This window comes from Schistocerca serialis, chromosome 5 (genome assembly GCF_023864345.2).
Source record: "Schistocerca serialis cubense isolate TAMUIC-IGC-003099 chromosome 5, iqSchSeri2.2, whole genome shotgun sequence".
NCBI lineage: Eukaryota > Metazoa > Arthropoda > Insecta > Orthoptera > Acrididae > Schistocerca > Schistocerca serialis.
In genome coordinates, this window is record NC_064642.1 from 356,108,424 (window position 1) to 356,134,355 (window position 25,932).

Genomic DNA, 25,932 nt, shown 5'->3' on the forward strand with positions numbered 1-25,932 from the left:
TCTATAAAAATCAACAGAGATCTTGCGAAACTCGGCTCACTATGTGCCTCAATGAGATCCATAGCGCTATAGATAATAGGGATAGGTTAATACTATCTTACTTGATTTCAGGAGGGCATTTGACACCGTCCCACATTGCCTTTTAGTGAAAAAAATACGTGCTCACCGAGTAACGGACCAGATTTGCGACTGGATTCAAGACTTCCTCGTTTATAGAACTCTATTATTACTTGTAACGGAACAAAATCGACAGATGTAAAATAATTTCCGGAGTCCCCATGCAACTTTGAAAGGTACGTTACTATTTACAAAGCATATAAATGCTCAATTATATTGCATTGGATGTCTTTTAACACTGTTCGCTAATGATACGGTTGTCTACAAGAAAATAGCAACACCAGAAGATGGCATAGATTTGTAGAATGATCTGCAGACGACTGACGAATGGTGCGGGCCTTGGCAGTTGACCCTGAGCGTCACTAAATGTAACATGCTGCACATACATAGGGAAAGAAATCCACTACTGTGTAACTATACTATTGATGACAAATTACTTGAAACAATATCTACCGTAAAATATCTAGGAGTAATTATCCAAAACGACCCTAAGTGGACTGACCATGTAAAATAAATAGTAGGAAAAGTGGATGCCAGACAGATTCAAAGGAAGAATCTAAACGATTCACCCACGAGGGAGGGGCCTTACAAGGTGCTTGTTCGACCGATCATTATGTGCTGTTCGTCAGTCTGTGACGCTTACCAGGTAGGACTGATGGAAGAGAGAGACAAGATCCAACGAAGAGCGGCACGTTTCGTCACAGGTTCGTTTATTTGGGGCGAAAGTGTTAAAGAGATGCTCAATAGACTCCAGTGGCGGAGGCGTTGTCCCTCACGGAGAGGTTTGCTGTTGAAATTTTAAGTGAGCAGTTTCCAGGAAGAGGACAACATATTACTTCCGCCCATGAAATGAGCGCGACGGGTGAACTCGAAAAAATAAAGCTAATACAGAGGCTTGCCGACAATCATTCTTTACATGCGCAATTCGTGAGTGGAACAAGGAAGGAGGGATCATTTAATGGTAACGTCAATCTCCGTGAGGTGCCTTGCGGAGTGTGACGTAGGTGTAGATGAAGATGCTGTCTTGTTGAAAGCTGATCATACTTTTTTCATTTGTTAAATTTTGATTTAATTTCTTCGGCTTTAGTAAAATGTGGAAGTTTTCCTCTCACCCAGACATTCTGTACACCTACATAGGACCACCTTTGCGACTAATTTATATCCTAATGAGTGTTATTTACGTTTCCCATTTACAAAGTCTCATTCTTTTGTGAACAGATTGACAATACGTCATATTTTACTGTCATATCATCCTTATCTGACATGTAATATTGATATTTTATATGAAAACTTTTTCCACTCGTTCATCAATTTCACCGCTATTTTGCTATTTTAAGTTAAACCAACAATAAATAAAGACATGCAGTACGTACCTTCCTGCCAATTTTTCCAGCTTTAATGCTGTGCAACACTAACAAGTTACTAAAATTCTGACTTTTAATTTTCCGTAATTGGATTGAGTAACACTTTTATCAGACATCAGCTTCTTATTTCCCGACATTATATTGTAATAAATCGTACAAAATGATGTGTTTTTATAGATCTTTAATTCGCGTCTTCCTCGAAACTACAAACTTTTGTAGCAGTTGAGTTATAATACGGAAAACACCAGACACGTCACTTTAGCTTCAGAACGACGCAATTCCCCATGGCGTAAAAAGGTATTCCGGCATGACATCCAGTGCAACACATGAGTTATTAAGTGGAAAACAAGACAAAATCGAAGATCGCAGATAGTTTCAAACTGTTTATTGGTGCGCATGCTCAGTAGGGCCAAATTTCAAATCATGTGAAAGTGTGCTGCCACAGAGTTTACCAGATTTTGCAACACCGTGGACTGCGTGCATGAATTTCTTTGCACAGGATAGTCTTGACGCCAAACATGAAACTACTCTATCTACGGTGAGATCGTCCGTATAGAATTTACGTGCTGAGAGGCAACAAGCCATTTCCGGAGACTCTCGCTTCATTTAGGACTAAAGTGACTGCTAACCATGCGTGATCCGCTACAGAGGAGAGCACCTCTCATGTACAATGGGCTATTGGCCTGATAGTCTCGGGTGCCACTGGGTATCATGGCTGTGCTACCCTCAGTTGCGAATTACTCATCGAAGAATGGAAGAACAAGAAACTGTTCCGTTCCATCAACGGGCTGTTGTAGCTGTCATCCAAGACCATGCTCATCTATACGTTACAATGACTGTGCAAGGCCTTTTCTGTTTGATGGATCACAATTATGCCTATTCAGTTGTTACTCATGTAGTATGTTAGCGAGTTTTTTCATTCAGTCCTAACGATCCTTCAGCAGTCGGAAGCGAGGAACTTTGGAACCATTTAAGAGATATGTAGAAAACCTTGGTCAGATGCTGGGAGGGGAAGAGGCTCCTATTGTAGTTGTTGTTGTCTTCAGTCCTGAGACTGGTTTGATGCAGCTCTCCATGCTAATCTATCCTGTGCAAGCTTCTTCATCTCCCAGTACCTACTGCAGCCTACATATTTCTGAATCTGCTTAGTGTATTCATCTCTTGGTCTCCCTCTACGATTTATACCCTCCATGCTGCCCTCCAATACTAAAATGGTGATCCCTTGATGCCTCAGAACATGTCCTACCAACCGATCCTTTCTTCTAGTCAGGTTGTGCCACAAACTCCTCTTCTCCCCAATTCTATTCAATACCTCCTCATTAGTTATATGATCTACCCATCTAATTTTCAGCATTATTCTGTAGCACCACATTTCGAAAGCTTCTATTCTCTTCTTGTCTAAACTATTTATCGTCCATGTTTCACTTCCATACATGGCTACACTCCATGCAAATACTTTCAGAAACGACTTCCTGACACTTAAATCTATACTCGATGTTAACAAATTTCTCTTCTTCAGAAACGCTTTCCTTACCATTGCCAGTCTACATTTTATATCCTCTCTACTTCGACCATCATCAGTTATTTTGCTCCCCAAATAGCAAAACTCCTTTACTACTTGAAGTGTCTCATTTCCTAATCTAATTCCCTCAGCATCACACGACTTACTTCGACTACATCCCATTATCCTCGTTTTGCTTTTGTTAATGTTCATCTTATACCCTCCTTTCAAGACATTGTCCATTCCGTTCAACTGCTCTTCCAAGTCCTTTGCTGTCTCTGACAGAATTACAATGTCATCGGCAAACCTCAAAGTTTTTATTTCTTCTCCATGGATTTTAATACCTACTCCGAACTTTTCTTTCGTTTCCTTTACTGCTTGCTCAATATACAGATTGAATAGCATCGGGGAGAGGCTACAACCCTGTCTTACTCCCTTCCCAACCACTGCTTCCCTTTCATGTCCCTCGACTCTTATAACTGCCATCTGGTTTCCGTACAAATTGTAAATAGCCTTTCGCTCCCTGTATTTTACCCCTGCCACCTTCAAAATTTGAAAGAGAGTATTCCACTCAACATTGTCAAAAGCTTTCTCTAAGTCTACAAATGCTAGAAACGTAGGTTTGCCTTTCCTTAATCTATCTTCTAAGATAAGTCGTAGAGTCAGTACTGCCTCACGTGTTCCAACATTTCTACGGAATCCAAACTGATCTTCCCCGAGGTCGGCTTCTACCAATTTTTCCATTCGTCTGTAAAGAATTCGCGTTAATATTTTGCAGCTGTGACTTATTAAACTGATAATTCGGCAATTTTCACATCTGTCAACACCTGCTTTCTTTGGGATTGGAATTATTATATTCTTCTTGAAGTCTGAGGGACTACCAGATGGTAGAGTTTTGTCAGGACTGGCTCTCCCAAGGCCGTCAGTAGCTCTAATGGAATGTTGTCTACTCCCGGGGCCTTGTTTCGACTCATGTCTTTCAGCGCTCTGTCAAACTCTTCACGCAGTATCACATCTCCCATTTCATCTTCATCCACATCCTCTTCCATTTCCATAATACTGTCCCCAAGAACATCGCTCCTGTATAGATCCTCTATATACTCCTTCCACCTTTCTGCTTTCCCTTCTTTGCTTAGAACTGGATTTCCATCTGAGCTCTTGATATTCATGCAAGTGGTTCTCTTTTCTCCAAAGGTCTCTTTAATTTTCTTGTAGGCAGTATCTATCTTATCCCTCGTGAGATAAGCCTCTACATCCTTACATTTGTTCTCTAGCCATCCCTGCTTAGCCATTTTGCACTTCCTGTCGATCTCATTTTTGAGACGTTTGTATTCCTTTTTGCGTGGTTCACTTACTGCACTTTTGTATTTTCTACTTTGATCAATACTGGTTTAGTTATTTTGACGTGGACATAAAATGATTATAGTATAAACCTGGATGAATCAGACACGTATCTTTTCTTCGTGTAATAGCCGGTAATTCGGAAGAACTTTTTATCCATTTTATGGCAAATGTATGAATTAGTGTAGAAGAGCTACTTTGTGATGAAGAGGTTGGCACAAGAAAGAAATTCATGGGGACTGCATCAAACGTACGGGGCGCTGATGACTCAAGAAAGGAAGCAAACTGCGCAATAAAAGTTTAATGCACGTAGGATTTCGCATTATGTTATAAGACCGTTCAAAACGATTCGACGAACTTTGAACGTGATACGAAGCAACAAAATGTGTCTATGATTTTTCAGCCCTCCTGTATCGCGCCCTCCTATGGTGTGATCACAGAGTGGTGCAACATTTACATGTGCGTCAAGAAAACCGCAAAGTGTACTACGAAGACCACTCAATTTGGTAGCACCTCCGGTGCCACCCACGCACCTTTGTTTAGGACGTTAAGAACGTACCTGTAAGAGACTTCGACGCCCATTCAGTTCAGTGGTCACACGTGGCTGCTCTAGCGCCTGATGGCAGGCAACACGTTAGTCATTCATTAGGGCGACAATTACGGGCTTTCTAAAAAGTGATATTTTTTTCGCAGTGTATAAACATATACAGAATTATTACTCAGACAATGGCTGTGTGCATTTCCAATCATTTTGGAGAAGGGGAAACTCTGATAGAGGAACATGATGAAATGGACGCAAAAAGATACGAATACAAACCTCGAAACCATTGATAACGAATAAATTATTTTGTAGTGTACTGCTTTTGATACTAAGTAATCTCTCTTTGCTTTCTCACCGAGCACGCAGTTTTAATTCTTCAGAAATATTTGAAACGAAGTTCTCTTCTTCAGAGTTGTTGTCAAAGAGGATTTTTCTGGGCGAAAATGTATTATTTTTGAAGTTATTTTTTCAGCATGTTAAATTCCGTCAACCCATTGGTGTGGCCGCAACGTTCTCTTAGATTAACGTTGCCCATATTCGGCAATCGGTATTAAAATTAATTTCGGTATTTTCGGAAATAAAATTTTTGTATTTGACGCGCCAGATGCAGTCGACAACTGCCATTAGAGTGCTGTTCAGTTACAGATTAAGTTTCTAAATGTTTACTAACCAACCATGTTCACGTCAGCTTCCATCTCGCGTGTGAGCACAGCCAAATGGTCATCGTTTTTATGTCGCTTGCTGGGAGGACATGTATGGCTGTGGTGCGCACAAGTACCAAGCGGGTGTGTGAACAGCGCTCATAGACTGTAATGGCGATTGACTATTTGCATTAAAACTCTGCAAGAAATTCCACTTTGGTTCCACCTCATCTGAAGAATTGAAGAAGTGGTGTTAGTGAACATCTCAGTTCAACACGGTTTGTTTTACTGAGTCCGTGTGTGCACCTTATTTCTGTGAAGGCAGAACATCGATTGCACATTTAGTTTTGGAAAAATTCACGGTGGTAGATGATTCGCCCTATACATAAAAGTTAATTAACAATTCTCTTCGTGTCTTATTACGAAGATTACTGTATGCTAAGTGAAATTATTATTTCTCAGATAGCTAGAAAGGCGGCTAATTTCGTAGAAGCAAGTCATTACAGTTTTTCAGGAGCTAGTTTCAGATTCTATCTCGTCCTACAACACTCGCTTGATTTCCTTCTAGTAGTTTCATGATGTATTTTAAAAATTCCTAGGAAGGTTGGTACAGCCGACATAAGGTTTGGGGAAACAAACATATCGAAACCACATAAGGAAACCGAATGTTAGAACTGGAGTTATCTCCTGCAACATCGCTTCAAGAGTAGATATTACTACCATATTGTCATCTGAGAAACTACGGAACTATTCGATAGGACTGTTTAGCCCAAGAATACTCACCGCATTCATTCCTTGGCCATAGAAGGGGACCATGGCATGTGCTGCATCCCCTATGATAACCGTGGAGCTGCCCACGTGGTATGGTTTGCACTGTGCACACAAAAACACACAATCAGTAAAACTCATTCTTAGTTCAACATCTATTATAAAACACGCGAGATAAAATTCTTGCTGCTGGAATACAGAGCATAACACAGTATGTTTTATTGTTAAAGACAGGAGCATCATGAGATGTGCATGCTCAGGTTACAAAACTATAAACGCCAGTTAAGAATCTGACTTTCGCGAAGAAAACGTTAAAGTCATTCAAACGGCTTATGAAGTCAAGCGTTGTAATTTTTCGAAAGCAGTGTCAGTATGGTACAGCAGTCTTTGCTAAACGTTACATAAGAGTTAAAGACACTGTGTGAAGATCACAAGAAAAATAGTTTAAGTGAAGGAAAAAAATCACTTTAAACTGTTTAGGTCTGTCACGTGCTGCTCCGATATAACTGGAGCGACTCCTATCCGTGATCAGGCAAATTACGGTGCCCCGATTCATGCAGTACGCCGTCGTCTACGGTTATACACGTTATTGTGAATTTTCAACCTTTTCAGGATTCTTGCGTTTGAACAATGGTAGTTCTGAGAACATTGGAGGCATGCACTAGGCATTTTTTCCGTTTATTTTCTTGAAAGATGATTCGAGGTTGACAGGACTGTACAAATGAGAAAAGCTTACTATGTCCAATACAACCTAGTGGTTCTTATGCACGCTGATAAAAAGTAGTGCTCGATCGTTCGATCGAGTTGGAGAGAAAGTTTCTTCTTTCTTTATTTATTTTTTCTCGTTTTGTTAGTGAACAGTAGAGGATGAAATAGATGCTATTCAACAGACAATTTAATAAAAAAAGATGCCGATAGTGTAGGAAATTTGTCGTGTGCATTTCTAGGAATCCGTCGTGCCGGTTGACTTTAAACGCAGAAAACTTAAGGTAGATGGGCGGACGGAGTACGAACTGCCATTTGCATTCAACGTCAACCAGACTTCCTTCAACTCACTCTTGTAGTAAATATGAAGTTCCCTATTGGAAACCTCCAGCCGCTACTACAACTTGCTCTGGGAGGTACAACTTGAAATGGTATTTCCGCCGAAAAGTAGCTCACTTTTTGCGCAAAATCTTAGCGAAATCTCCGATCTAATATCCGACACCAGACTCAAACCTTTGAAAACTCTACAGCGTCTACATGAAGCTTAAAGTCGAGAGTTCTTCATGCCTCTTCGTGTCATTTCCGTAGGGACGGTGGAGGCAGGCAAAGCACAACGCGCACGGAGGCATTACGGACATCATTCTTCTCGCACTCCACACGTGTTTGGAACGAGAAGAAACGATAATCTGTAGTGCAATGCTAAGAATCTTGTGCCATGCACTCTAAAGGTTTGCACAGGATGCAGGTAGATTGAGGCATAAATTCTAAACTCTGCTCTCCAAGGGAACAAATGAAATGATCGTATGGCATTTGGCCGGGAGACCACGTCTGGTACACTTCAGGCGCGTTGTACAGCTCTTTCTATTTAATGTCACTTCGAGGACCTGCGCGTTGACGAAGATGAGATGAAATGCTGTGGACAATACAAAAACTCAGTCTCCTAGCGAATAAAATCATCGAACCGGCCGACAATTGAATCCGTGATCCCGGAATCTATAGGCGCCGACGCTTACCAATAAACCACGAGCTGGGTATGCTCTCCTAGGAAAGGCTGTACACTCGACTTATTGCTCCACTATAGAATTCACAACTCGTTCTTCTGAACGAAATTCTGATCACTGAATGTGCTCATCTACATCTACATATGAGTGATTACTCTGCAATTCACAATTAAGTGGCTGGTAGATTGATAATCGAATCACTTTGAATACATTTCTTTACCATTCCACTATCGAAGAGCGCGCAGGAGAAACCAACACTTAAATTGTGAATAACAGTAACAACACTCAATACTCAATAAGCATTCAAATTTTCCTAAAATTATAATGATTAAAAAGTCATGAATGATGAGGTGTTTCCAAAAGCCTCATAGCTGTACGAAGGTGCTTTACCCGCAACTACCGGTTTCACGTCAGTATAAACGCATCATCTGCATATTGTAGATGGAAAATAACGAAGTCCTGAAAGCTGGAACTCCGTAGCTGCCAATATACAGTATGTAACTGTAAGCATTAAAAACCTGAAGACGCGTCTATGCTGACGTGAAACCGGTAGTTGCAAATAAAGCACCTTCGTACAGCTATGCGGCTTTTGGACCCACTTCATCATTACGACCTTTTAATTATTATGATAATTTGAATGGCTATTGAGTGTTGAGTGGTTTTATTGTTATTCACAATGTCTCTGAGCTGTGGTTGCCCTCCCCAGAAAGTTGCTTAAAACACTTAAATCTCTGGCTGGCCGAGGTGGCCGAGCGGTTCAGGGCGCTTCAGTCTGGAACCGGGGAACCGCTACGGTTGCAGGTTCGAATCCTGCCTCGGGCATGGATGTGTGGGATGTCCTCAGGTTAGTTAGGTTTAAGTAGTTCTAAGTTCTAGGGGACTGATGACCTCAGATGTTAAGTCCCATAGTGCTCAGAGCCATTTGAACCATTTTTTAACTTAAATCTCTCCGTGCGAGCTCTGATTTCTCTTACTTTACTATGACGATCATTTCCCCCTATGTAGGTGGGCGCCAACAACATATTTTCGCATTCGGAGGAGACAGTTGCCGATTGAAATTTCGTGAGAACATCCTGAAGCAATGAAAAACGCCAATATTTTAATGACTGCCATCCCACTTCGCGTATCATATACGTGGCACTATCTCCCCTATTTCGCGATAATGGAAAACGAGCTGCCATTCTTTGAACTTTTTCGATGTCCTCCGGCAATGCTATTGATGTCGATCCCATATCGCACAACAGTACTCGAGAAAAGGACGGTTAAGCTAAGTGCAGGCTGTCTCTTTAGCAGAACTGTTTCATTTTCTAAGTGTTCATGCAATAAATCACAGCTTTGGTTCGCTTTCCCCAGAATGTTATTTATGTGATCGTTCTAATTTACGTTATTGGCATTTGAACCGAAGTTTAGCGGATTCCTTTTAGTACTCATGTGGATGACTTTACGCCTTTTATTATTATGAGTCAACTGTCACTTTTTGCACCATACACCATTTTGCAATTGGTTTTCATCATCTGACGGTTTCAAAACGTTAAACGACAGCAAAGTCTGCAAACAATGTATATAATAGAGCAGCTGAGATTGTCTCCTAGATCGTTTATATAGATCAGGAACAGTATAGGGCCTACAACACTTCCTTGGGGAAGGCCAGATATTACTTTTGGTTTACTCGTTGACTTTCCGTCAGTTACTACCGACTACGTGTCCGCTGCTTAGCTGAGTGGTGGTGGCACGGTAGCTCAGCGTGTTCGGTCAGGGAGCTGGCTGCTCTTTGTAATAAAAAAAGTGAGTGAGCTTCAACGGGTGTCACGTGACGTCCGATACGACAAAACACCAGGAACAATAACGAACAAAAAAAAGTGGTAACGCGTCTGCGTACCATGCGGCGGGCCCGGATTCGACTCCGGGCCTGGTTGGAGATTTTCTCCGCTCGTGGGCTAGGTGTTGCGTCGTCCTCATCATCGACACGTAAGTCGCCCAGTATCCTCAACGGTGTTAAGTGTGAATGCCCTCTATAGTCATACCGGTTTAACGTGTTCCTGTAATTATTGTGCTTGACTAAAGTGCTTTTCGAGGAGGTCATTTCTTGTTCTTTCTCATTCAACCAACCCAAGATTGCCACTTTTGCACAGTTATCGGCGCATACGGAGCTCTCTGCGTTCTTCTGAAGAGACATCGTCCCGATCACGCTGGCTTTCAGATCCATATCGCCTCTTCTGGTGGCAGTCGAGAGTGTTACGCCTCTGGTTCGCTCCACATTGCAACATCGAAATCAGTATTAAATCCAAATCCGAATCCAGGTTCGTCAATGAAATACAACTTTTAGAACTAAAAGCACATATATTACTGACACCACAGTGTAGCCAGGACAGAACTGACGTCCTGGACAGGGAGTGCAGCTATTTATGCAAGCATCGAATATTCCAGACTGCCGGTATTTATACGAACATAAAAGGCTCCAGAATATATTAAGTTCACAAACATAAGATATTTCACGAACTTTCCAGAAATGATAAGTACAAATTAAAAAGAACTGCTGTTGTTCGGGTTTGAACTGGCGACCTCCAACACACCAGACAGCAACACCAACCACTACACCATACTGCACCAGAGCTCGTGCCATTCCTACCTCTCGTAGAAAAACAGCGACCCGCTGTTTCAGAAGTTTTCATTGGAGGCGATTACAGCATCCTGGATCTAGATCTTGTCAATAGTCCTCTGTATGGCGGTACTGGCGCATACTCGCTTTCCGGTCGTGTCAGTACAACCTCTTCGCTATGATGAGCGTCGAAGGTAGCTCTTCACGCCGAAGTGTCACTATAGTCGAGAGAGTCATCAGCTTCCTTGAACCTCTCACCGTCGATCTGCGCCTCTGGGCTGTAATAGGGCTTCATATACACGACATGCATGACTCTTCGCTTTTGTCTTATTGAAGAAGTAGTCGAAACCGTGGACTTCATATGGGACGCAGGACCAACACGGCCCAAAATACCTCTTTAGTGTCTTTTGCTATAGTCCAATTTTCCCGCAAATATCAATTCTCCCGGGCTGTATCTCACTCTCCGATGCTGAGCTTTATAGTGCTCTCTGTATTCCTTCTGTGACCAGTTGCAGTATGTGAGCCAGCTGCCTTGCTTCTTCACTCCCACTGATGAGGTGTTCCGCGAAGTCGTCGTGAGTATTATCAGGATGAAATGGGAACAGTGCATTCGTTGGAATTTCGGTCTCACGACCGTGGAGGAGAAAGAACCAGTGTGAAGCCTGTAGTATCTTGCTTCGCTATGTTTTAGGTGTTCGTCACGACAGGCAGTACTCTGTCCCAACGTTTCTGTTCGACGTCAGTGTACATCGAGAGCAGTTCTGCCAACATCTTATTAAAACGTTCTGTGAGGCCATTAGTCTGTGGACGCTAGGCAGTTCTCATACTGTAAGTGATATCGCACTGTGAAATTATTTCTGGTACCAGTCTCGACTGGAGAAATTAACCACGGCTAGAGATCATCACACGGGTGCTCCGAGCTTCAAAATTATGTCGTTTACAAGAAACTTCTCATTTTCCGGAGCTTCGGCTTTGCTTACAACATAGCGGATGAGATGTCAAATGGTTCAAATGGCTCTGAGCACTATGGGACTCAACTGCTGAGGTCATTAGTCCCCTAGAACTTAGAGCTAATTAAACCTAACTAACCTAAGGACATCACAAACATCCATGCCCGGGGCAGGATTCGAACCTGCGACCGTAGCGGTCTTGCGGTTCCAGACTGAAGCACCTTTAACCGCACGGCCACTTCGGCCGGCGATGAGATGTCAATGCTATTATCCATGGAATCACGTATGTCAACCTCGGAAATTTCCCCAAGAGATCGCTTCAAATTCGATGGAATGGCGGTCCTGCAGGCGGGATTGCTCCCACAAGTATCAGAGGTAATTGCGGCACGTGCGTCCGTCGTTTCCATGCCTTACGGTGGCTCACGTAGACTCTTAACGGAGCGGAAGAGACCTGGTCAGTGATATCTGCTTCTCATTCTGCCTATAGTCTTCACGAGACCTAGGTGACCAGACGTTGCATCTTGGTACAGCGTGGCGTAGTATTTAGCGTCGTTGGCTAGTGGATCCCCAGTTCAAACCTGATCAGCAGCACTTATTTGATATTCAGTGTTTACCGATCTAGAAAGTTCCTGAGATATCTTACGTCTGTATTTTCAATAAATATTCGATGTTCGTATTAAGAGCTGTAACAGCTGTAGTCTCCCATCGCGGAAATCAGCTCTGTTCTGGCTGTACGTTGGTGTCAGTAATGAATATGTTTTCAGTTCTAAGTTTTTTGACGACCCTGTTCTCGGATTTGGACCTGATTTTGACATTGGAGTGACGTTATTTGGTGGAGACGCAGAGTATTTCAGAACGCCTACGTCAATGTGCCTCCGATTAAACAACTTAAAAGCCATCGTCTACACGGACAGGAACGAATGTACACGCAGTAAATCGTGCCTAAGATTCATATACTCACGAGACAAATGGATTCTAAAACAGTAGCAAGCAGTAAGGCTTCTTATAGATATGAATGCCGAGGAGGGAAAGGAATCCAATGTCATTATGTATGCATACCGGGAGGAGCCATTCCAGATGTGGAAAGGCTGCTTCCGAACGCCATGAAGAGCACAGGGTGCAGCCAGCTGCAGGTGATGGCTCTGTTGCTACTAATGATATGTGTCGCTTTGGATCGGAAGAGATTCTCTCTGATTTCGGACGGTTGGCTGAAATAAAGACTGCCAGCCTTGCTTGCGAGGTGAAGGTGGAGCTCACCATCTGTAGCATCATTGATACGAATCGACTGTGGCACTTCGGTACAAAGCCGAGTGGAGGGTCTGAATTAGAAGCTCACACGGTTCTGCGACCGTGTGGGCTGCAAATTTCTCGGGCTGCGCCCTAGCGTGGTGGGTTTCCGAAGGCCACGAATGTCTTTCTTGGAAAATACAAAAATATAGAAATCGCTTGGAGAGAGATCAGAACTGAATGGTGAATGTCTAAGGGATTTCCAGCGAAACATTTACAGCATAGTCGAAACAACAGTCACGTCAGCTCAAGGGAAGTTACAATGACCTCCTTCTTTGACTGCAAGGGCCAGCTGCTCATTGATTTTCTGGAACAGGGCGTCATAATTAATGTACAACGGTACGTGGAAATTTTGCAAAAGTTAAAGCGCGCCATCAAGACCAGATGCCCAGGAATGTTGACGGTCGGCATCATTCTGTTACAGGATAATGACCTCCCATATTTTGCCAAAGTTCGTTCGACTAGGCTGCGGACGTTTCGCTGGGAAGCCGTTACACGCACTCCATAGAGTCCCGGTCTCTCTCCACGCGATTTACAATTTCTTGGTGCCCTGAAGAAAGAATTCGTGGCCGTCAGTTTGCTTCGGACGAATAGGTACATGCTTCGGTACAATCAATGGTTCCGTAGGCAGTTGCAAACGCTTTTACATGTAGAAATGGACCGTCTTTTCTCACAGAGGAAAAATGTATTAACAGTTAAGGCGATTGTTTCTAAAATAATAAACTGTTAACTTACCTTTTGTCCATCTGTCCCTTTTTAAATTGACTGTCCTTTATATACACTATCACATGCTCTCCTCACGCTATTCAGCAGAGATCAAGAGAGTAAAGTAAACATCGATCTTTGCTATTCAATTTCAAGAGAGCGTGATCGACGCGACACAGTATCTGCAGGCTGTAAAGCTACACCGAAACCGCTAGGTGAGATTAAGGTACGGATCACGGTGGGCAGGGACCGGTCTAGTGGTCACACGGAAACCCGAATCCGCCCTGTGGTCATCAGCGGCAGCGGCGAGCGGGCCACAGTTTGTTCCACTGGGGGACAGCTCGTGAGCGATTTTTGATTACGAAAGCTGTCCAACCCGAGGGGGACCTGAGGCAGACATCAGCTTTCGCAGCCTGCCTGCGGTGATATCCCTGCTCTCATTTTAGAGGCTGTTTTCCTAATGCAATGATGAAAAAGTAATTTCACTTTCTTGCATTTTCTGAGAAATCAGAGATTTCAAAAAGTTTTCATACAAATATGATTTCCAGTTTTTTGAATTGTGTCGTTTCACGTTTGGTTTTCAAGTAAGTGTGGCTCAAAGAGATTTTCCACTTCATTCCCTCGATTCACATAGTGCAGGGCATTCAGGTTCGAGACTGAGGGACAGACATTTGTTTCTCTGCAAAGTTCTCTGAATTCACTGTGTAATTGATGTTCAGTTCACACCAGAATTGCACAACTCAATGCAGTTGTATGGGAAAGATGCCCTAAAAGAAAATTCAGTTCCAAAGGTCCTCTATGTGGATGGAATTTCTGCCTTTAGTGGTGTTGATATGTCTGATAATCCTGGAGGGAAAGGGTGTGCAAGCAGGGTATTGTTGCATTGTGAAGCTACAAAATCGTTGATGAAGCCGAATAAAATAAAACGTGAATATAAGTGTATGTTGGTACTCAGAAACAAAAGAATAACGCCAGATTAAACAGGGAAAGAAGCATGGGGAAAAAGAGAAAAAAACTAAAGCAAAAGGACAATGGAGATAACTTGTTTTAAAGCGTATGATTGAATATTATGTGAATTTTGCATACTTTTTAAAAAGTGTTTTTCCTACAACTTACATTTTTCTTACGTAACTCACAGTTCGTCAAAACATTCTCATTGGCACTGTATATGAAATTTTGATATTAGCTTTCTGTTGTTCCGAACTATAGTCCATCGTTATGCTTAAATCAGTAAAGTCATAAAAATTTAAATTTGAGACACACAATTAAAAATATTTCTAAATAATGAAATTAAAAGTATGTAAAATACAACAATTTCGTTTCCGTAGATTCTTTCCTAGGCATTTTTATCAATGGATCAAAACTTTCAATCTTCACCTATTAATTTTTTTTTCCAGGAAAAGTGTTCTGAATAATTCAGCTACAGTAGGAAACCAGTAACATTTAAAGTTGGAAGTATGTTACACTGCAATATTTTTGAGTTAATCGTTGTTGTTAATGAGATACTCCATGTGTGTCGTTTGAGCGAAATTCTAAAGAAGATAGCAAAAACTTTTATGAGAAACTGAATCTTGAACCTTTTCAGTTACATTTAAAATCAGGTAAAAACCCCACACGCTGTGTCGCACTGCCTGTCTAATGAAGCCTTGGAAATGACATACACACACTTGGTTATCACGAAGTACTTAGGCCATGGAGCACCGTCGGGTTCCATAAAGTTTCCATACTTTGACAGCTAGAAGCTTAAAAATCGATAATTATTTCCAGATAATTTTTCTGTCAAATTTCCCTACTAACCATGGACCTTGTGTTGGTGAGGAGGTCTACTTTCCTCCATGGTACCGATAGCTCGCACCGTAACTGCAACCACAACGGAGAGGTCTCTATTGAGAGATCAGACAAAAAAGTTGTTCCTGAAGAGGAGCAGCAACCTTTTTAGTAGCCATTTGAACCATTTTTTTCAGAATGATGTTTTCGGAGAATACTCAGGATGACGATGCCACAAGGAGAAACATAACTTACGTTCTAGGGATTGGAGCGTGGAGTGTTGGATCCCATAAACATGGAGGTAGGTTAGATAATTTAAAAAGAGAGACGGATAGGTTGAAGTGAGATACAGTAGGAAGAAGTTGATTGCGATAGCAAGAAGAACATGACTTCTGGCTTGGTCAGCACAGGGTTATTAACACAAAATCAAATAGAGGTAATGCAGGAGTAAGCCTAGTAATGAATAAGGATCACTAGTCTCGCTTTGATCCGAGACACATGGGTAAACCTCTCTGGCCTCTAAAACCAAAGATTAATGTCCTGTTGCCACCTAACAAGACTGGCTGTGTCATATTTCCTTCGTACCTATAGTATCTGAAGGCCAGCAATGCAACATACTTCTTAAAAACACAAAAAAATCGAATTTGAAGATTTATGAGTGCTGTTAGGAGTAACGAGTTGGAGATTTTTCTAATAGAACCGTTTGTAAGTGAATGCGTAGCGGTCCAGTCTTGAAATTGCTAGACTGCTGGCCGATTCTCATTAGACGGAATTCTATTTAGATTCATTTGCTTTCTATATTTTCATTACCTGCCAAAAAAGCAAAGCTCCAAGAAGGAGAGGAGGGAACTAAATTAAACATCATGAACGAGAGGGTATGCGAAGTTACGCCAGTGATTACAAATTGGTGTCAAATTTACAAAGAACTCGACATTTTGAGCCCATTTATCAGTATGATGTTGTATCCCGTTTGGTCTGTTAACTGTGGTGAATGGTACGTGATATTCTGGAAACTGACACAGGGACAGAGCTGACGTCCTTAATACCACACATCTTCTATTGAGGATAGATCTGGGGATCTTTCTGGCAACAAGAGCATCACAGCATCACGCAGACAGTTAAAAGAAGCGCGGGCCACGCGTGGACGAGCTTTGTCCTATTAAAAACTGGCTCCGACATACTGCCACACATGAGAACGCAGGACGTCACCTAATGTTGTCCTCTCATAGTTTCCTCAATCACTACCAGACGTGACCCGACGTTACACCCAGTGAGGCCCCACACCATGACGTGAGGAGTAACGACACTGAACCTCTCTGAAATACTGTAAGTATGGGACATCTCGGCAGGTCGCCGCAAAAATCACCGACGATAGCTCAAAATGGTTCAAATGGCTCTGAGCACTATGGGACTTTACTTCTAAGGTCATCAGTCCCCTAGACCTAGAACTAATTAAACCTAACAAACCTAAGAACACACACACATCCATGCCCGAGGCAGGATTCGAACCTGCGACCGTAGCAGCAGCGCGGTTTCGGACTGAAGCGTCTAGAACCGCTCGGCCACAGCGGCCGGCCCGACGATGGTTATTCGGGATAACGAAGAACCGCGATTCATCGTTGAACACAATGTGACGCCAGTCACCAGAAGTCCATGTTCCTGGTCAAGACTCCATTCAAAGCGCAACCTTTGTTTTGTTCCACTAGCGGCAGCCTGTGCATGGGACGGTGATTCCCAACTCTGGATGCCGCTAGTCCTCGAGCAATTCCGTGGCATGACATGAGATGTTGCAGGGTATCCATTACTTGTTGGCCGGCCGGAGCGCCGAGCGGTTAAAGGCGCTACAGTCTGGAACCGCACGACCGCTACGGTCGCAGGTTCGAAACCTGCCTCGGGCATGGATGTGTGTGATGTCCTTAGGTTAGTTAGGTTTAAGTAGTTCTAAGTTCTAGGGGACTTATGACCACAGCAGTTGAGTCCCATAGTGCTCAGAGCCAAGCCATTACTTGTTGTTATATCGCAGGCACAGATATGAAGGGCCTACGACGTCTTTGGTGGACAATAAGGCGACCCTTCCTGGTGGTGGTCAGACCTAGTCGACCAGAATCTTGACGACGAATATATCTACCCTCACGTTTCCAAGGAGTGCAATATCGGGGGCCACTGTCACATCCAAATGCCCCACAACTCACGGCTCAACTATTGGCCAAATGCGAGACTCACAATCGGCCTATTTCGAACTCTGTAAGATGCTGATAACGTTATGTCACACGTCTACGTGCCATCTCCGTGTCTTTCACATTTATCACTGAATATCTGACGCTATTCACGCCCCTTATATACCATGTGCGGCCCGGTAACAACACTGGACACGAAGAACGCTAATCCACTCTTGTGGTCTTTCTACCAGACACATAGGATTCAGCCCTAATCATTTACACTACCGCCGATGGTGTGGATGTGTGAGAACTTACACTGACATGTCTGGCAGTGTAAATCGAAGAAAAAATCTGTGTCGTCCTTATATCGATATCTCCGTATCATACAATGTTCGAGGAGAACTATGATATACAAATACGAAATATATACACCAAGGAAACAACAACCTCCCGGTCGTTTTCCTCTGCGAAATGAAGAGAGGTTGGCTACAATTAAAGGAACATTGTATGTAGCATAATTAGATTTTTGGTCTTCTGGAAGCAGCAACGTTTGCACACTCAGCTATTGGAATGGAATTCTACCTGATTATGCAAACAACTGCTGTTCTGTTTAATGTATGCCTTCAGGATGTTTTATAAAGCACTCCGTCTTCAGGCTACGAGTGGCCTACCGGGTCCAACCGACCGCCGTGTCATCCTGAGTGGAGGAAGCGGATAGGAGGGGCGCGGGGTCAGCACACCACTCTCCCGGTCATGATGGTATTCTTGACCGAAGCCGCTACTATTCGGTCGAGTAGCTCCTCAATTGGCATCACGAGGCTGAGTGCACCCCGAAAAATGGCAACAGCGCATGGCGGCCTGGATGGTCACCCATCCAAGTGCCGACCACACCCGACAGCGCTTAACTACGGTGATCTCACTGGAACCGGTGTAGCCACTGCGGCAAGGCCGTTGCCTCAGGGTGTTTTATACCGATAAAATTTTCTCGAGCTTCCAACCGCGTGAAGTGGTTAAATATCCATGAGCTGTCGGCCAAGTGACGTCATAAGGACTCAGACCCGACGAATACGGGTTGAGAGGGGGGCGTCTACGAAACAGGAATGCCTTTTGAGGTCAAAAATTCCGTGGTGGAAGTGGCCGTGAGACATTGGATGTTGTCATGATGCAGCATCCGCTTGTCTGCAGTGTCCGGTCTCTCTCAATTCACCCTATTCCCTAGTGTTTCAAGGACATCTTTGTAAAACACTGCCGGCCGGGGTGGCCGAGCGGTTCTAGGCGCTACAGTCTGGAACCGCGCGACCGCTACGCTCGCAGGTTCGAATCCTGCCTCGGGCATGGATGTGTGTGATGTCCTTAGGTTAGTTAGGTTTAAGTAGTTCTAAGTTCTAGGGCACTGATGACCTTAGAAGTTAAGTCCCACAGTGCTCAGAGCCATTTGAACCATTTTGTAAAACACTTGGCTGGAAGTTTGTCCTGGATGAACAAATTCTTTGTGGACAATAACCCTACTGTCAGAAAAGCTAATCAGCATTGTTTTGATATTTGATTTGCTCATTTGAGCTTTTTTTCGGTCGAAGAGATGTCTATGTTCCACTACTCACTTTACCGCTTTGTCTCAGTACTATACTCAAAAATCCAGGACTCATCACTCGTGATCACATGACTGAATCATTCGTGGTCATTGGCAATCCTCTCAAGAAGATCAACGCACACTTTTCTTCGACTGTCTTTCTGTTCAGCTGAGAGGTTTTTGGCACCATTTTTGCACAAATCTTTCGCATGTGCTAATCTTCGATCAAAATTTGATGTACAGTGAAACTATTTATGTTTACAAGTCACCCATCATTCTTATTGTTAAACGTCGGTATGACCTCACAAGAGCGTACACACGTTCAACGTGTTATCGGCCTTTCAGCAATGATTTGTGCCAGCGAAAACTTTGTTCCCTTGATAAGGATTCTCGCGACACACTGAGGCAAGATTTGGTATTGTTAAGAGACTTCCAAATGTGCAGAAGGTGTTTACGATGTACGTACAGCAACACGCCAAGGTTTGGCAGAAAGCGCCTTGTTTGGTATTGTTTTGCAGAGTACTTCATTGAGAACACGAAGAGGGAGGTTGTAAACTTAGGAGTTTTGTTTTCACACCTAACTAATATCTAAAAGCATAAGTAATTATGTAAAATTTCTTCGATGGCTTTGTCTTAGACAGCCCTATAAATGCGTATATTTCCCATGTTAGAGCTCACAGCGTGTGATATACTTTTGATTCCTAAGACTTCATCTTCTGCAAAAGATAACGTTTTTACTTTTTGGGCAATCGTTTGACACGAGCGACGGCTCCTTCTGAATCATAAAATGGGTTTTTGCCTGAATTTTCACAACCACACGAAGAGTGGAAAATGGACTATCGAAATGACCAGCGTGAGGTCTAATTTTTAAAGAAAAAAAGATTAACAGCTTGAAAAGCGCAGAGATTTTGCGCAAAAAGAGTTACACTGCTTTGATATTTAACTGCCAAAAAGGTTTCTTTCGAATAGAGCATTAAATTTAAGATATTTCAAAAACAGAAGACGCTAGGACGGCAAATGAGGTGTCAAAGTTCATCTCTTAAGGGAGCAGCTATCTTGAGTAAAAAAGTTACATTGGTGTGATACTTTATTTTTAAAATGGCTTCCTTTGAAACAAATACTAAATTTAAGACATTTCGAGACTAGCAGGCACTAAGGAGACAAACGAGGTGTCAAATGTCTTATTATTACAAAGCCTTGTTAAATTTGCGCATAAAAAGTTACACTGATGAGATATGTTACTGTCAAAATGGTCTCCTTCGAATCAAGTACTAACTAAATTAGGGATATTTCGAGAGCACAAGACGTAGGAAACCAAATGTGATGTCAATAAGATGATGCTTTATAAACAAATCTTGAAAATAAAAGAAATTGATAAAAGATTGTTCAAAGATGTTGTGAAAAGGTTTTTCTAAAAGTAATATATAAAATACACCAGAGAAACGTTTCACGTGTCTTTGATTCACGCTAGATCTAACGTACAGCGAATGAGGTACGTCAAATGTTTCTCGAATCTATTTTATTTCTTATTTTAGACAAATCAAAAAACTTATGTCACCATATTCATCGAGATATACTATGTTACTGTCGCTAGTCGCTTGTTCGTCGTTTCACTTTGCTGTCACCTGATTTCGTGAGCGTTCATACAGAAAAAGAAATTCAGGAAGACTTATACTCATCGTGTTAATTTTAAAGATCGGATTGTAGATGATGGCCTGATTTTTATGCGTTTTACAGTTTGACTGCCTGTCACTGACGAAGTGGTGAGTTGGTGTGATGGATAGCAGCTGGCTCTTAAAGTAGAAAAATGTAAGTTAATGCAGATGAGTAGGAAAAACAAACCTGTAATGTTCGGATACAGCATTAGCAGTGTACTGCTTGACACACTCACGTCGTTTAAATATCTGGGCATAAGGGAAGGCGAATGGTCGACTCCGGTTTATTTGGAGAATTTTAGGAAAATGTAGTTCATCTGTAAAGGAGACCGCCTATAGGTCGCTAGGGTGACCTATTCTTGCGTAATATTCGAGTGTTTGGGATCCGCACCAGGTCGGACTGAAAGAAGACATCGAAGTAATTCAGAGGCGAGCTGCTAGATTTGTTACCGGTAGGTTCCATCAGCATGCAAATGTTACAGATATGCTTCTGGAGCTCAAGTGGGAAGGGAGGGAAGAAGACGTTCATTTGGAACAACACTACTGACAAGACTTGTCAAAATGTACCCTGAAATTTTTTGCACAGGAAGAAGACAACGAAAGAAACGCGCTGTCCTAATTTTAGCTGCTAAGAGGCACTGCAAATATTAAAAATATAGGTGAAAATTGCTAAATTCGTAGCACACCCGGCGGCGGTAGAAATGTACACACCTACAGGCGCTGTAGCAACTGCGTATGCGCAACCAGGCGCGTGCACGCACGCATACACACACACACACACACATACACAGGTCGAGGGTACATTTATCAACAGGAAACACGACGCAACCCGATCATAATTTATAAAGGACGATTCAGATTACCGTTCGTTGATAGTTTGTCTGATACTACAGTACACAGTTACTATTCTCACGAATTAGCCACTCAAGTAACACCTATTACAAATTATTAGCCACTCAGGTAACATCTATTACAAATTATCAGTTGCTTTTTGCAGTATTGGGACGTATTGAAAATACAGATAAAGCTGAATTAACGTTTATTGTGCTTTCGTAAGGCATGTCTGCTAATAGCACCTTTTTTTTCTTCCAGTTTCACAGTAATGTGGAATCCAATTAACTTTCTCAATTTAGCAATGATGAAATATGAAGAACGTGGTTTCCAGCCGAAATCACCTACTTCTTCTGAGGACGTATATATGTGTCATCTGTTAGTTGATTTTCTTGACATTCATTTGAATGATATCGACATTTCGTTTGAAATTGTGGATACGTTAGAACAAATAGAAAATAACTGTGACTATTCTATGAATTGTGGTTCGGACGGCGTCAGTTGTGACAGTAACAGTTCTGAAGAATACCTTCCAAGCCTAAAAAAACACGTACTGCAATAGTTTTCAGCGACAAAGAAAAGGCAGTGAAATATTGGTTAAGCGACGGAGGGAAAAAAACGCTTGAATTTATGCAGTGTGCAAAGGCGTTTTCGTTACGTAAAATCGAAGCGTGAACTGTATAAATGGAAGAATGAATTATATGAAGTAATAAATATGCGCCAAACGCAAACCCGAAACCATCTGAATGAAAAGCTGTTCGAAAGATTTAGAATTGCTTGCGAGAGGCTATGCACAGTTACCGATAGTGATCTACGAGACTGGGCACGCCGAATTGCATCTGATATGAACATTGCTAATTTCCAGGCTTCGTCGACCTGGCTACGCAGTTTCAAGAAATCGTACCGAATAGGAAGTCGCAGAATTACCAAGTTTACGTCACGTAAACGTGTAGAGCAGATGTCACTGATAGACCATGCTGTACAGAAATTAATAGCTGACTTAAAGACGAAACTTGCTGTTATCCCTGCAACTGCTGTTTATAATGTTGACCAGTCAGGTTTCGTGAAAGGACTGCGTGCACACCGCACTTCATCATATCAGGGTGAAAAAAAAAGACGGAGTCCGTTGCCCAGTCAGCGAATGCAATGACGCATTCATATACGTTAATGCCAGTATAAGTATGAATGGTTTATTGTTTCCGCAGATGTATATCAGTCTTCAAGAACCGCAAGGCAAAATAGGACCAAAAATAAAAAAAATGGACTGTTCAGTAGCAAAAATCTTGTACTCGACGCATCAAAATCTGGAAAAAAGGGAAAGAATAATTTTCAGCATTACGTTCGAAACGTATGCCTTCCAGCTGCAAAAACTAATTCATTGCTTTTGTTGCATTCATGGTCTGGACTCAACGAACGCCTCTGTTTATGTGGAGGACGACGAAAAATCTGTAGATGTAATGTGGATTCCGCCTGGAACTATTAGTGCGATTCAACCCTTCAATAAAGAATTTTTTCGACAATGGAAAGCATTTTTCAGGAAATTATCAGACAACATAATTTCCGATACCTCTCTCTCATTTCAGGTTTATCACCGGAACAGTATTCTTAAGCTTCAGTCATTTCTGCATTAGCAGTTTTCTTCGCCAAGTTTTACAAATTTGATGAAGTATGCCTGGTATGGAGTGCAATATGCAGAACAACGGCCGGGACCATTTCTGACTCCGTCCTAGTTCTGTCTAAATAAAACTACTGGTTACTGCGAGGTGCCTGACTGCATAAATTTTTCCTTTGTCCGGTGCTCCTGGCAAAAGAAAAAGGTCTGTTTTTGTTATTCAATAGACACTTCGCGTTTTTGTGACGACTACAGGGAATAATCAAAGCACTGTTTCACTGATAGGCAAATGTACAACATCCAAACATTATTATAAGGTTTGGCCTACAGTAATTGTTATAAAATGTAGTACTGCAAGACACATTTCATTTCATCAAATTACAAGTCCTCGTTTATGGAAGTCGTCTGTGACAGCAAATACTGCCATGATTTTATTTTCTCTGCTAGCCTCTTTTATCAGAATTATATGTGCATGAATTGAACTGTCGATGTGAAGTTACTAAAAAATGTTTGTATAGTTTACGCCAGGTTTTCACTGGAGCAAACAAGCTACCAAGTAGAAGCAAAAGGGAATTCCGTCTGGTGTACCCGGTAGGCCTCATGCAGGTCTTTCAACTGGACTCCACTGCAGCTACTTACGAGTCCCTAACCTGTCCCAGTTACGTAATCGGAAAATGGAGACCTGCAGTTTAACGTGGCATAAGAACCTCATGTCTTTCTTGGCCACTCCAACATTTGTGAGAAGTGAACGCTCGGTTAAATATCATAGTGTAAAAGTTGTGATCTGAACGGGATTTTATCCCACGCTCTCTGGATCATAAAGCACGCGCTTTGCCACTAGACCATTTTTGTTTTTTATTTGAAAAAAAAAGAACAAAAAAGGATATGACCACTAGACCTTACACGCGTAGTGGAAACGCTAGCTGTGTCACCTCTTGAGATGATACTCGACGTCGGTAATTAGTGTTCTGTTTATAAATTTCCCCTCAATGGTAACGAGAAGCCAGGGAAAAATTGCAGCCGACATACAAGGCAAATTTTGGACCAGTGCTAAGGAGAGATGGAGATTCAATTCCGTGTAAAGTGCACGATCTCCACGCATGTCACGCTTCCATACAAACTGAGACAAATTCTTCCCTCCCTGCGCCATTTTGTATACTCCATCTAGAACAGAGCGCTCGCCATGCAAAGTAATCCTCACTGAATAGCAAAGTTTCGCATTGTGGCTCTAACAACATGGAGTTGTATCATGTATGCCAAATATTAGCTCCAAAAACTAAAAAAATAATAACACAGCGTTCATAGGCAATGTTCGCTACCTCGTGTTCTCTTCCGTTCCCTCTAGTATAAACGATTCTACCCATATACAAGCGATTGGTAGTGAATTTCCTGCGAATGCTGATTCACACGCATTCGCTTCCATTCACTCCATTGTAAACCAGGCTTTAGGTGCTTAAAATTGGTGTCTGTGAACTCTAGATAATTCCGCTACGTGATGCTACGTGAGTGATTCGCCGAATCGCACGCTTGACGAGCAGGGCTGTACAAACCGTTGTTATGAGCTGTTCTTCGCGCGGCAAAAATGTGTAACTTCAACATTTTTTACAAAATACTTGCAGTGCCTTATAGCAGCTAAAATTTTGGCAGTGAATTTCTTTCATTGTTTTCTTCCTGTGTAGAAAGAACAGGGTAGGTTTCGACATGTCTTATTGGACCATTCCCTTTTGAGAAAAATTAGAGGAACGGTATTCGAAGCTGACTGCCCAACGATCCTACTGCCTCTAACATACATTTCCCGTAGAGACACGAAGATAAGATACGAGAAATTAGTGTTCATACGGAGGCATATAAACAGTTATTTTTCACTCGCTCTTTCTGCAAGTGGAACAGGAAAGGAAGCGATTAGTTGTGGTACAGGGTACTCTCCGCCACGCAAAGAGAGATACTATGTTATTGTCACTGCTCACTTGTTCGTCCTCTTGATTTTGTCCACTGTGGCGATAATTTTGAACCACCGCGAGACCGCTACGGTCGCAGGTTCGAATCCTGCCTCGGGCATGGACGTGTGTGATGTTCTTAGGTTAGTTAGGTTTAAGTAGTTCTAAGTTCTAGGGGACTGATGACCTCAGAAGTTGAGTCCCATAGTGCTCAGAGCCATTTGAACAATTTTTTGATAATTTTGAGCATTTGGTAGAACTTTATGTGATAGAGGCCTGAGATAAACATATTTGATCTGTGTGTGTGTGTGTGTGTGTGTGTGTGTGTGTGTGTGTGTGTGTGTGTGTGTGCGCACGAGGGGAGAGAAAGAGGGAAGCAGAAAGAAGGAGAAAGTTGAAACTTCCTGGCAGATTAAAACTGTGTGCGGACCGAGACTCGAACTCGGGACCTTTGCCTTTCGCGGGCAAGTGCTCTACCATCTACCATCTGAGCTACCCAAGCTCGACTCAGATGGCGCCGGCACGGTAGCTCAGCGTGTTCGGTCAGAGGGTTAGCTGCCCTCTGTAATAAAAGAACTGAGTTAATGGATCAACGACGAACTGAAACGGGTGTCTTGCGACGTCCGCCGCCAGCAGATGCAACGAACTAAAACGAACAAAATGAGATTTAAAAAAAAAATAAAAAAGATCGTAGAGCGCTTGTCCGCGAAACTCAAACGTCCTGAATTCGAGTCTCGGTCCGGCACACAGTTCTAATCTACCAGAAAGTTTCATGTCAGCGCACACTCCGCTGCAGAGTGAAAATTTCATTAAGGAGAAAGTTATATGGGGCGGGGTAGAAGTTTTTGGACAAAGAAGAAGTGCCTTTTAAGTGTGTCGAA

General features: G+C 42.4%; 1 protein-coding gene across 1 annotated transcript in view; it reads right to left on the reverse strand.

Annotated features, from left to right (window-relative positions):
- LOC126482344 (kynurenine 3-monooxygenase-like) overlaps positions 1 to 25,932 on the reverse strand; it is a 182,800-nt gene that overhangs the window by 27,693 nt on the left and 129,175 nt on the right. Inside the window, exon 8 of the mRNA XM_050106425.1 lies at positions 6,289 to 6,378. Within this exon, the coding sequence (XP_049962382.1) occupies positions 6,289 to 6,378 (90 nt within the window). The remainder of the gene's footprint in view (positions 1 to 6,288; positions 6,379 to 25,932) is intronic.